The sequence below is a fragment of the Choloepus didactylus genome, chromosome 8 (genome assembly GCF_015220235.1).
Source record: "Choloepus didactylus isolate mChoDid1 chromosome 8, mChoDid1.pri, whole genome shotgun sequence".
In the NCBI taxonomy this organism is placed as follows: domain Eukaryota; kingdom Metazoa; phylum Chordata; class Mammalia; order Pilosa; family Megalonychidae; genus Choloepus; species Choloepus didactylus.
In genome coordinates, this window is record NC_051314.1 from 125,937,244 (window position 1) to 125,949,349 (window position 12,106).

Sequence of the window (12,106 nt, forward strand, 5' to 3'; positions counted from 1 at the left end):
GAGTTTACTGACTGTAGGGAGAAGGATGTCTGGATGAGGATTCTTAGGCAGTAGCTAATTACTCACCAGTGGCTACAGTTCGCCTCTGGGCCCTCATCTCCTGTAATTTTTGTGTCTCCTTCTGCAGTGGTCCAGCAAGGTCAGTGTCACTGAGCTAACAAGAAAAAATAAGTATTAGTCATTAAGTGATATAATTTCATCCCTTTTTTCCATTTATTTTTTTCCCTTTTGGGTAGGCCAAGTCTACTTACCTTGCAGGAAAAGGGATTATTGGCTAGAAAACTAGCCAGCAGCTGGATGGCATTTTTACATACTAGCACCGACTTGTCTGCTAGACGTCCCACTGCTAAGGCTACCACTGCCTGGAAACGTGTCAGGGGGAGAGCCTATATGGGGTAGGAGAGAAGGATCATGTCGCATCCTACATTATCAATTCTGCTCAAGATGATCTTGAAATACATTGTAAATTGAGCTACCCACTCAGTCCAAAAAACCCTTCTATGGGATATAAAATTATTAAGTAGTAATGACTTGATTCTAGATGCTTCTTTGGGGCAGATATTTAACTTCAACACTGGATTCTTCTTTTCTCTAGCCTGTATGCTGGGGGTATCATTTATCTTTATCATAGAAAATTGCTCACTTTCTGCTGGACGATTCGGGTGAAGAGCTGCAAAACACGACTCCGCACAAAGGAGTTGATATCATGGCCATGGGCTTGCAGGGTGTCCAAGAACTGGTCTCTAGTGTCTCGGGCTGCTTCCTCTAGTTGATCACCATTCAGAACCTGCAGCACCATCTCTGCCATGGCTGCCAGCACAGCATTGCGCATCACGTAATTCTGAGAGAGAGAAATCAAGTTGGTATAAGGCTTGACACTCTGGCATTAACTCTCCTTTCCCTGAACTCTTGTGCCCTTCCAGGCACAAACAGGGGACAAGGTCTTTAGTTAAGGTTATGATTGTTTATATTCAGCTATGACTTTTCTGGTCAACTGCCTAGGTATTCACCCCCATGGAGTCACAGAAAAAGCTGAACTCTAGAGAGGCCTTGTTTGCTCAGAGGAGGGACAAAATAAATGAGAGCTAAAAACAAATTTTCCTTGTAAGGCTCACCCAAGTAACCATGGTGGTAGTTGAATATGGAATCATATCCAACCATCAATACACACTGAAAAGTATTAACAACTACTTTTCACCTGATGCTTTTTATCCTCACTAATAATCATTCCCTTCCCCTTCCTCTTCCTTTCCCACATTTTGTGACAGAGATTGAGACACAGAAAAGCAGAAATCAGTTCTCAGGTGATTAGGTTTTTGCAAGGCCAGGAACCAATGAATGGGGTCTTGCACAAGAAGTTGAAATAACCCAAACCAGATAAAGACATCATAAGACAAAGAAAATTAAGGCTAATTTCTCTTATGAATACAGATGCAAAAATCAACAAAATATTAGCAAATCAAATCCAAGAGCATATTAAAAGGATTACACATAAGGACTAAACAGGATTTATCCCAGGAATATAAGGGTGGTTCAATATAAGAAAATCAATCAATGTAATAACACCACTTCCATAGAATGAAGGAAAAAAGCAAAAAACACACAATCATCTCAATTGATGAAGAAAAGGCATTTGACAAAATCCAACACCCTTTCAAGATAAAAACACTCAGAAAAATAGGAATAGAAGGGAATTTCCTCAACATGATACAGAGTATTTCTGAAAAACCCATACTTAACACTATACTCAATGTTTCTGTAAAAGCCCGAAACCATTTCCCCCTAAAATCAGTAACAAAGAGGACTACCCACTTTCAACACTGCTACTCAACACTGTACTGGGGTTAAAAGCCATAGCAATAAGGCAAGAAAAAGAAATAAAAGGCATTAAACTGGAAAGAAGTAAAACTGCTATTCACAGATAATATGATCCTCTATAAAGAGAATCACAAAAAATCCATAGGAAAATTAGTAGAGCTAATAAACAAACTTAGCAAAGTTGCCAAGTACAAAATTAACATGCAAACACCAGTCGTTTCCAGCAATGAACAGTCCACAATGGAAATTAAGAAAATAATTCCATTCACAATAGCATTTAAAGGAATAAAATATCAAGTAATAAATTTAACCAAGGATGCGAAAGACTTGTAAACTGAAAACTACAAAGCATTGCTAAAAGTACTTAGAAAAGATATTTTTTAAAAATGGCAAGAAGGCAAGACATCCCATGTTCACGGGTTTGAAGACTTAATACTGTTAAGATGTCAATACTACTCAAAGAATCTATAGATTCAATGCAATCCCTATCAAGCAGCCTATTTTGCAGAAAAAGAAAAGCCAATCCTCAAATACATATGAAATTGCAAGAGGCCCAGAATAGTCAAGGCAATCCTGAAAAAGAACAAATTTGGAGGACTCACACTTCCTGTTTTCAAAATTTAGCTCAAAGCCACAATAATCAAATCAGTGTGGTACTGGCATAAAGACAGACATATTCTGGAATAGAATTGAGTCCAGAAATGAACGCACACATATGTGGCCAACTGATTTTCAACAACGGTGCTAAGTATATTAAATGGGGAAAAAGCCTTTTCAATGAATGGTGCTGGGAAAACTGGATATCGACATCAGAAGAATGAAATTGGAGCCCTACCTTATACTATACTACCTATATACCTACTACCTACCCTATACTATATATACTACCTACTATACTATATCTAAAAATTAGCTCAAAATGGATCGAGGATTTAAATATAAGAGCTACAAAGGAAAACGTTCATGAACTTGGATTTGGCAATGATTTCTTAGATGATACTAAAAGCATGAGCAACATGAGAAAATATAGATTAAATGTACTTCAAAATTAAAAACTTTGGTTCATCAAAGGACATTATCAAAAAAGAGAAAAGTCAAATTACTTAATTGGAAACCACGTTTGATAAGGATTTAATATCCAGAATGTAAAGAGAATTGCTACAACTCAACAAAAAGACAAACAACCCAATTTAAAAATGGGCAAAGGACTTGGTTAGACATTTCCACAAAGAAGATATACAAATGGCCAATAAGCACATGAAAAGGTCAATATCATTAGTCATCAGGGGAATGCAACTCAAAATCACGAGATACCACTTCAAAGCCACTAGGATGGCTATTATTAAAAGAACAGAAAATAAATGTTTGTGAAGATGCGGAGAAATTGAAACAAACCCTTGTACACTGTTGGTGGGATTGTAAAATGGTACAGCCGCTATGGAAAGCAGTAACAGAATTACCATATGATCCAGCAATTCCACTTTTAGGTATTTACCGAAAAGAACTGAAAGCAGGGACTGGAACAGAAACTTGTCCTCCAGTGTTCATAGAGGAATTATTCACAATAACCAAAAGGTGGTAATAACCCAAGTGCCCATCAATGGATGAATGGATAAACAAAATGTAGTTATCTACATACTATATGGAAAGTTATTCAGCCATAAAAAGGAATAAAGTTCTACATATTCTACAACATTGATGAACCTTGAAAAAATTATGCTGAGTGAAAAAAGCCAGACATGAAAGGACAAGTATTATATTACCTAGAATATGCAAATTCATAGAGACAGAAAGTAGATTACAGGATACTAAGGGTCTGGGGAAAGCGGGGGCAGAGTGGGGAGTTACTGCTTAACGGGTACTGTTCAGTGGATGGTGGTGATGGTTAGATGTGAATCTAATTAATACCACTTATACCCCAAAGTGGTTAAAATGAGAAGTTTTATGTTTTGTATATATACATACTATGCAATAAACAAAACAAAAAAGAAGACCAAAGAAAGAAAAGAAACAACCTTTCAACAATGGACATACATCCCCAGAAAAACCTCACAGATCCCCAGGAGGGTCACCTACCTCCCCATCCAGATGATCTAGCAAAACGCACATGTTGGACATCAGGATAGCTGGGACACGTTCTGCTAATTCTGTCAGGAAAGCTGCAAAACCCTTTGCCCCTAAAGGGTCCCGACTCAGCTCCTGGGGACACTTTTGTCCAATCTCTCTACACAGGGAAGAAAATACAGCCATAGCAAGATAACTAAATTATTCAGTTTCCAGTAAGGAAAGGTTAAGATTGATGTCTAACATCTGAAGGAATCTAGTGTTGTACAGAGAATATACTTCCAGTCTTTCTTCATTTTCTCTAAGAGGGAGATGAAAATCAGAACTTTGAGAGGGAAGTTACCTTACAATCTCTCCCACTATGCTCTTCATTCCATAATCAGTTGCCCACAGACTCACAGCTGCCACCAGTACAGGTGCCAGGTGTTCAAAGTGCTGCAACATCTGGATAATCTTCACAGTGGCACCTGTGGAAGTGCTAAACATGAGAAATTATAGGGAAAATGAAAAAAGATGGGGCAAAGCGCAGGGATAACTTACTGAGCATATGGTTGTAACGTGTCAGGGCCACACCAAGCAGGTGTGTTACAGCTTCCCGGGTGGGGCGGTTCTTCTGGTGACTAATGGTGGGGTTCTCCAGGAGGCGGTAGCAGCAGCCAGTAACCAAACTGAAGAAAGGAAGAGATTGAAATGATGAAATCAGCTGTCTGACTGAACCATATCAGGGTCCTGCCCCATTAATTCTATCTCTACTGACCTAAAAGTCATAGTCTTCAAGGATTCTTCATTCTACCTATGACCTTACACACCAAGTTGCTTTGCTCTCAAGACCCCAGATAGATACTCCCTCCAGGAACACCAACTTTCAAGCAGTTCTGATGCCTATGCAGAATCCAAATATATGTGATATAAGACAGGACAAAATCACCAATGACTTCTCATTGCTGAATTTAACAGGCCTCATTTTACTTGACCTTTCAACTGCTTTTGACACAGCTCATCAATCCTCTCCTTGAAATATATGGTTCATTTGACTTCAATCACACCAGGCTCCACTCTCAGTTTCTTGTGCTGGTTGCTCCTCTCCCACTTAATGCTGGAGGGCTCCAGGGTATAGTCCTTGGATTTCTGCTCTGTTCTAGCTACAAGTACTGATTTAGTGATCTCATTCAGTCTCATGGCTTTAAAGACCATTTATATAAATACCCGTATATTCTCTAATGTGTATCTCTAGCCCAGATCTCATTCCCGAACTCCAGATTTGTACATTCAATTGATGAATTTGACATCTTTATTTGGATGTCTAATAAGCATCTCAAACTTTGTATGTTTGGTATATACCCAAAATTGAATGCAGGGACTTGAACAGATACTTTGCACACAGATGTTTATAGCAACATTATTCACAATTGCCAAAAGGTGGAAACAACCCAAGTGTCCATCAAGAGATTAATGGGTAAACAAAATGTGGTTTCTACATACCATGGCAAATTATTCAGCCTTTTATAAAAAAGAATGAAGTTCTGATACATGATACAACATGGATGAATCTTGAAAACAGTGTGCTAAGTGAAATAAGCAAGAAACAAAGAACAAATATTGCATGATTCTACTTATATGAGGCTATCTAGAATAGGCAGATTCATAGACAGAAAGTAGAATAGTGGTTACCATGGACTGGGGGGTGGGGAAGGGGAAAGGAAGTAATGGGAATTATTGCTTAACGGGTACTGTTTCTATTTGGGATGATGGAAATGTTCTGAAAATAGTGGTGAAAAGTTATACAACATTGTCAATGTACTTAATGTCACTGAAGTGTACACTTAAAAATGATTAGAATGGCTTTATGTATATTTTACTGCAATAAAAAAATTGTTTAAAAAAATACCAAAAACCTTTATATGTCCAAAACAGAACTTCTGATCTTTCCCCATAAACATGGCCCCCACAGCCTTTCCCATATGTCAATTACTGGCAGTTCCAGTTTTCCAAATGCTCAGCCCACTCTTCCTCATACCTCACACTCAATCTGTCAGCAAATCCTGTAAGCGCTACTTTATGGAAAAAAATCCCCATCTCCACTCCTACTCCTTAGTCTAAGGCACCATCATCTCTTGTCTGAGCTACTGCAACGGCCTCCTAACAGGTTTCCTCCTTCCCTTCCACAGTCTCTGTGAAAGTCATACCACCTCACTGCTCTGCTTGGAACCCTCCAGTGGCCCCATTTCATGCTGAGAAAATGTCCAAGTCATCACGATGGCCTATGAGGATCCGCAGCTTGGCTTCCCTACTGCTCCCCTGACCTCACAGCCTACCCCTCCCACCCTCACTCAGCTGCCATCTCTCTGGCTTCACTTCTATTACTTGTATACTCTCTCCCCAGGGACTTTGCACTTGCTATTCCCTTTCCTGTGATGCTCTTTCTCTAGATATCCTCATAGCTCTCATTCACGTCCTTTGCGTTGGTGCTCAAATGTCGCCACAACTATATGACAATATGTGAACAACTGATTGTACACTTTGAATGACTGTATGTTATGTGAATATATCTCAATAAAATTGCATTAAAAAAAAGAAGAAATGAGGTCCTGAAGCACACAACACAGCTGAATCTTGAGGACATAATGCTGAGCGAAACAAGACACAAAAGGACAGATATTGTATGATTTCACTAAATGAACAAACTAGAATATGTAAACTAAGAGTCTTAAAATGTAGACTATAGGATACCTAGAAATAGACAAAGTCAAACAAGGGGAATAGTGCTGTATTGTAGGTGAATTTTGTCGAAAGGGGTTGTTTAAAGTCAAGGATGTCACCAATTAATGCTACAAATTTAAGTAAGTGCTTGCATGAACTGGTACAAATGTACAACACCGGTACAAAGAATTAATAATAGAGTGGTATGTAGGAAAAAATATCTACTGAAAGCTATGGACTATAGTTAACAGCTGTTCCAGTTTGCTAATGCTGCCGTTTTGCAAAACACCAGAAATGTATTGGCTTTTATAAAGGAGGTTTATTTGGTTATAAAGTTATAGTTTTATGGCCAAGGAAATGTCCAAACAAAGGCATCAACATTAGGACACCTTCACTGAAGAATACTGATAGCGTCTGGAAAATCTCTGTTAGTTGGGAAGGCATGTGGCTGGCATCTGCTTGCTTTCAGGTTATGTTTCAAAATGGTGTTCTCCAAAATGTCTCTGTAAGATGCAGTAGTGTTGGACTCCTGCTCTCTCAAGCCCCAAGGATACAACATCATTCTGTAAATGACTGTCAGACTTTAAAATATAATGGAGACTGCCCTACGGGTTTTAGGAACTGTTTTGGTCCCTTAAACCCTGTCTTCCTTACTGCTTCTCCTTACAGCAATGGGAATGTTTATCCTATGAATGTCCCTCCTTTGTATATCGGAAGCAGATAACTTGTCCTAAGTTTCACAGGTCCACAGCCAGAGGGGAATTATGCCTTAGGACAGACCACATCTGGAACTGATTTTGATGGGATCTTGTACTTACCTATTGATACTGAAATGATTTAAGTTTTTGTGATAGCGTGTTGGGATGAATGTATTTTACATACAGGAAGATCATGTTTTTCTGGGGTTCGGGAGGGTGGAATGTGCCCGTTTGTATATATTATGTTCCCCAGAAAAAGTCATATTCTTTGATGCAATCTTGTGGGGGCAGACTGATTGATCTTTTTGATTAGGGACCTCTTGATTGGATGTTTCCATGGAGATATTACCCACTCAACTGTGGGTAGTACCTTTAATTTGATTATTTCCATGGTGGTGTGGCCCCGCCCATTCAGGGTGGGTCGTGACTGATTTACTGGAGTACTTTAAAAAGAGTCACGCAGGCCCAGACACCACTGCAGCTTACAGAGACATTTTGGAAGACACCATTTTGAAATGCAACCTGAAAGCAAGCAGATGCCAGCCATGTGCCTTCCTAACTAACAGAGATTTTCCAGATGCCATCAGTATTCTTCAGTGAAGGTACCCTAATGTTGATGCCTTTGTTTGGACATTTGCATGGTCATAAGACTGTAACTCTGTAACCAAATAACCCCCTTTATAAAAGCTAATCCATTTCTGGTGCTTTGCAAAATGGCAGCATTAGCAAACCAGAACACCAATAATATCTTAAAGTTCTTTCATCAACAGTAGCTGTTGTATCACACTGTTACTAGGGGTCAAAAATAGGCAGAGATAAGGGATATGGGGTGTTTTGGGATTTTCTTTTTTGTGTCTAATAATTTTCTTTTTGGAGTAATGAAAATGGTCTAAAAATGAGTGTGATGATGAGTGCACAACTAAGTAAAGATACTGTGAGATACTGAGTGTAAAATTTGGATGGAATATATGATAAGTGAATATATCTCAATAAAACCTACAAAAAAACCCTCACATACACTATATACTTTACTCAATTTAAAAATTGTCTTCCCTTCTCTATTACAAATTCCAAGAATGCAGACATTTTTGTTTCCAGTGCCTATAATGATACCTGCCACGAACCTAGTTGATTCTCAGTAAACACTGCTTCATGAATGAAGAAATGGGCATTAGAGATATGAAACTCACAGCAGTTTCCAATATTCCAGCATGTAGTTGCTAAGTTGCTAGCAATTCCATCTTATGATTATACTCATACTTACTATGGATAGAGCTGAGGCATGAAATGAAGTACTTAAAGGGCATATCTAGCAACAACGCCCTCAGTCTTCACAGCTCAGGATTATCTGTAGCTATGTTAATTACCCACCTGACAAATTCCTCTTCAATTATTGAGTGGTTCCACAAATGACGAATGTCCAACTGGAGCAGCTGTGTTAAAAGTTGAAGAACTGGTTGCCTTTCCTCTTCCCAGTCAAAGCCATGGGCTGCCTTGATCCGGCTTTTCTTACCCTGAAAAGGATCAAGTATACATTTAGAAAAAAAATGGAAGGTCAGGATCTGCTAGTTGAATGCCAAACTATCCAGTATTAAGACAAGGTAGCAGAAGGTAATACGGAAGTATTATAAATTCCAAATACTAAAGAGCTGTCAGGGAAAGGCAAGCTGCACAAACCCTAAATGATGACAAAAAGAATTCTCAGAATCATTGGAGTCCCCTATTTTCCATCATTTCCCCTAACTCCCCCACCCCAAATCAAACAAGTGAAACACTCCAAATTACCTTCCCACCAAGGTCCATGAGGATTGTCTCGCTGGTCATGGTCTCAAAGGATTCCAAAAGGCGGATCAGAGCATAGCAGTTCATTTTGAGGGTGTTGAGGTGAGCGCTTCTATCTGATACACTTAATGTTGCATCATCCAGAATAGTTGGAAGTTCCTGGGAGTGGCGGGATACCACTGCAAAGGGCAGAATCTGGGATTCAGTTTCATTCCCTTTCCTTATAAACCCATCCTCAAAATACCCAGAACTTGCAGCCATCAGATTACCAAAGATCTGTTTTCATCTCTCAGTGGCCATAGCACAAGCTAAGTCCTTTGGGACCCTTGATCACAATATCCTGAATATATCCTGTCCTTACTCTCTCACTCCAGTTACCACAATTTCTTCCTTGCAACTGGAAGAGTCACCCCTATTAAAGAGAGGCAACTTGAAAGTAGAAACAAATTCTTGTTGGTCCGCCCTTACAGTGAACACACATGACTCTGTATTGCCCACCAAGATTACAGACCTTAATAAGTCAAAGGTCCTTGGACTTAGCCAAACCAACTGAATCACAACAGCCTTGATATCATCATGTGGCTGATAAAATGTTGGAAATGGTAAACAAACAAACAAACAACAACAAAAAAACCTTCCATCCCCTACCCCCTGACCCATAAACACCTTTTATCAGGAATTCCAGAGTATCTTCCTTGAGGCCAGGATCTATACTTCTAAAGTGACTATGAGGGAAAGAAAGTGCAGGAGTGAGACAGGAACCGGCAGAGCCCATTCTAACAGATCATACCTAATTGGAGAAATCAAATGCTTAAAAGTACACATGAAATTGTTCAACTCAATAAATATGGTGGGAAGTTGGTGTAAGTGGTCATCAGTAGAAATATGAGCACCCAAAACCATTTATCAGTGAACATACAATTCAGAATTTCAGGACTAACATGCAAAGTTAGGGCAAATAGCCACTTGTCCCTTTTAAAGTACTGTTTGGGTACTTTACTTACTGTAAAATGCTGTAGACAGTATCAAAGTGCTCCAGCATAGCCAGGGGTCCCTGGGCTCGGAAAGCAGTCTGAAATGCTATCAAGATGAAAGACACTGATCAATATGGAGGGGAGATGCCTTTTTTTGGCAAATTCTATCCATGGCAGAAAATCAGGTAGATTCTTTTATTGGTAGAGTCACAAAAGGAGACAGCCAATTCATTTCAATGTAATCCACCAAAATAATACCTTAACATTTGTGTTGATTTTACAATTAATAAAGCTCTGAGCTAGATAAAGCAGACGTTATAATGCCTAGTTTATGGCAAAAGAAATTACATTTCCAAGTGGTATTTCCAACTTATGGTTCAGTAGTAAACACAAACCCAGGATCTTTTTTCTTCTCTTTCTTTTGAAATCAAAAAGTTATGAAAAAACTATACAAAAGTTCCTGTACCCTTCACCCAGATAATGTTAACATCTTCTATAACCATAATAGAACGACTTCTTCTAAACCAAGAAATTAACATTAATTCAATACTACCAACTGATCAATGGACCTTATTTGAATTTTCCCAATTGTCCTATTTACGTCTTTTCTGATCCAGGATGTAATCCAGGATCCCACAATGCCTTTAGCTGACCTATTTCCTTAGTCTCCTCCAATCTGGGGCAGTTCCTCAGACTTTGCCTTTCATGTTCTTGGCACCTTTGAAGAGTACTGGCCAGTTATTTTGTAGAATGCCATTCAATTTGGTGTTGTCTGATATTTTCTCATTATTAGATTGAGGTTATACATTTTTGGCAAGATTACTGCATAAGGAAGGTTGAGTCCTTTTCAGGCATCATTTCAGGAGGTATATTATGGTGATGAGTCTTATTACTGGAGATTACTTGATTAAGGCAGCATCTGTCAGGTGTCTCCACTATAAAGTGACTGTTTTCCTCTTTGTAATTAATAAGTATTGTATGGGGAGATACTTTGAAACTAGGCAAGTATCCTGTTTCTCATCACATTTTGCCCACTAATTTAGCATCCATCGATGATTCCTGCCTGCCACAATTATTACTGTGGTGTTTACCAAATGGTGATTTTCTGTTTCCACCCTTCCTTCTACATTTACTAATGGGAATGTTAAGAATCAGTTGTCTCTTTCCCCCTATTTATTTATTCAATTCAATTACTTATATCAGAATAGACTCATGGCTATTTCTTTTATTCTCACTTTTTTTTTTTTTTCCCCCAGACAGGAAAGTTTTATTTGAGCAGCAGGGTGGGGGTTGGAAAGAAAAGTGCCATTAGCATGGCGGGGGCAGAAGTAAAGCTTCAGCCTGCTGGAGACAAAGGGAGAGCTATATTTATGCTTTTTCTTTGGGGGTGGTCAGTTGGTAGAGACAGACAGATTTAGCTGGTGGGCAAAGTGGTGATTGGACCCAGGGGTCTGCCAGAGTGGGAAATGTATTCTCACTGTTCTAATCCATTACTATTATTTATTTTATTGCTCAAATTGTCCCAGATTTGACTCCTTCAATTTGGCCTGTGTCCTTTTGACATGGTCCCTTCACTTTCTGAGTACTTCCTTGCTTAAGGCTCATCTTTTACTTTCCCTAGCCCAGCCCTGGAATCAACCCCTCTCAACGGAGTCCTGGTTGTCCTAAACAACATTTAGATCACCGAGGTATTTAGAAACCAAGCTCTAGGCGGTAGTTAGACTCACTGCTATTGGGGTATCACTACTTTTAGGACTTTTCAGTAGACATATATTTTGCCATATATATTAGCAGGATACACACACACACACACACACACATTTCTCCAAATATATATTATAAACATGTGAGTTCACTGATACTTCCAATTCTGATCCAAACCCCAGCATGCATTCTATCCCCTCTTCTATATTTCTAACTTTCTCAGATAGTGAGAAACCTAGTTCTAATTGTCAACAAATATAGCACTATATTTACTTATTTGCTTAATCCTAGTATTCACATAAAGCAGTTTCAGTATTGCTAACCCACACTTCTGTGAAAAACAAATTTACTAGCTAGCTTACAATA

General features: G+C 38.9%; 1 protein-coding gene and 1 non-coding gene across 4 annotated transcripts in view; both read right to left on the bottom strand.

Moving 5' to 3' along the window:
* The window catches only part of NCAPD2 (non-SMC condensin I complex subunit D2), a 32,046-nt gene that overhangs the window by 12,167 nt on the left and 7,773 nt on the right, over nt 1–12,106 (bottom strand). For all 3 annotated transcript variants that reach the window (XR_005218422.1, XM_037846647.1, XM_037846648.1), the window contains exons 3-12: nt 10,067–10,142; nt 9,729–9,787; nt 9,066–9,241; nt 8,652–8,794; nt 4,423–4,550; nt 4,226–4,349; nt 3,895–4,042; nt 644–841; nt 252–386; nt 67–154 (exon numbers count right to left, since the gene is read on the bottom strand). Coding sequence is in view for 2 of the 3 variants with exons in the window: in XM_037846647.1 (XP_037702575.1) it covers nt 67–154; nt 252–386; nt 644–841; nt 3,895–4,042; nt 4,226–4,349; nt 4,423–4,550; nt 8,652–8,794; nt 9,066–9,241; nt 9,729–9,787; nt 10,067–10,142 (1,275 nt within the window). In the remaining variant the exon portion in view is untranslated. The remainder of the gene's footprint in view (nt 1–66; nt 155–251; nt 387–643; nt 842–3,894; nt 4,043–4,225; nt 4,350–4,422; nt 4,551–8,651; nt 8,795–9,065; nt 9,242–9,728; nt 9,788–10,066; nt 10,143–12,106) is intronic.
* Nucleotides 9,318–9,645, bottom strand: LOC119543560. The gene has a single exon (XR_005218627.1). It is a non-coding gene; the product is annotated as a small nucleolar RNA U85 (small nucleolar RNA).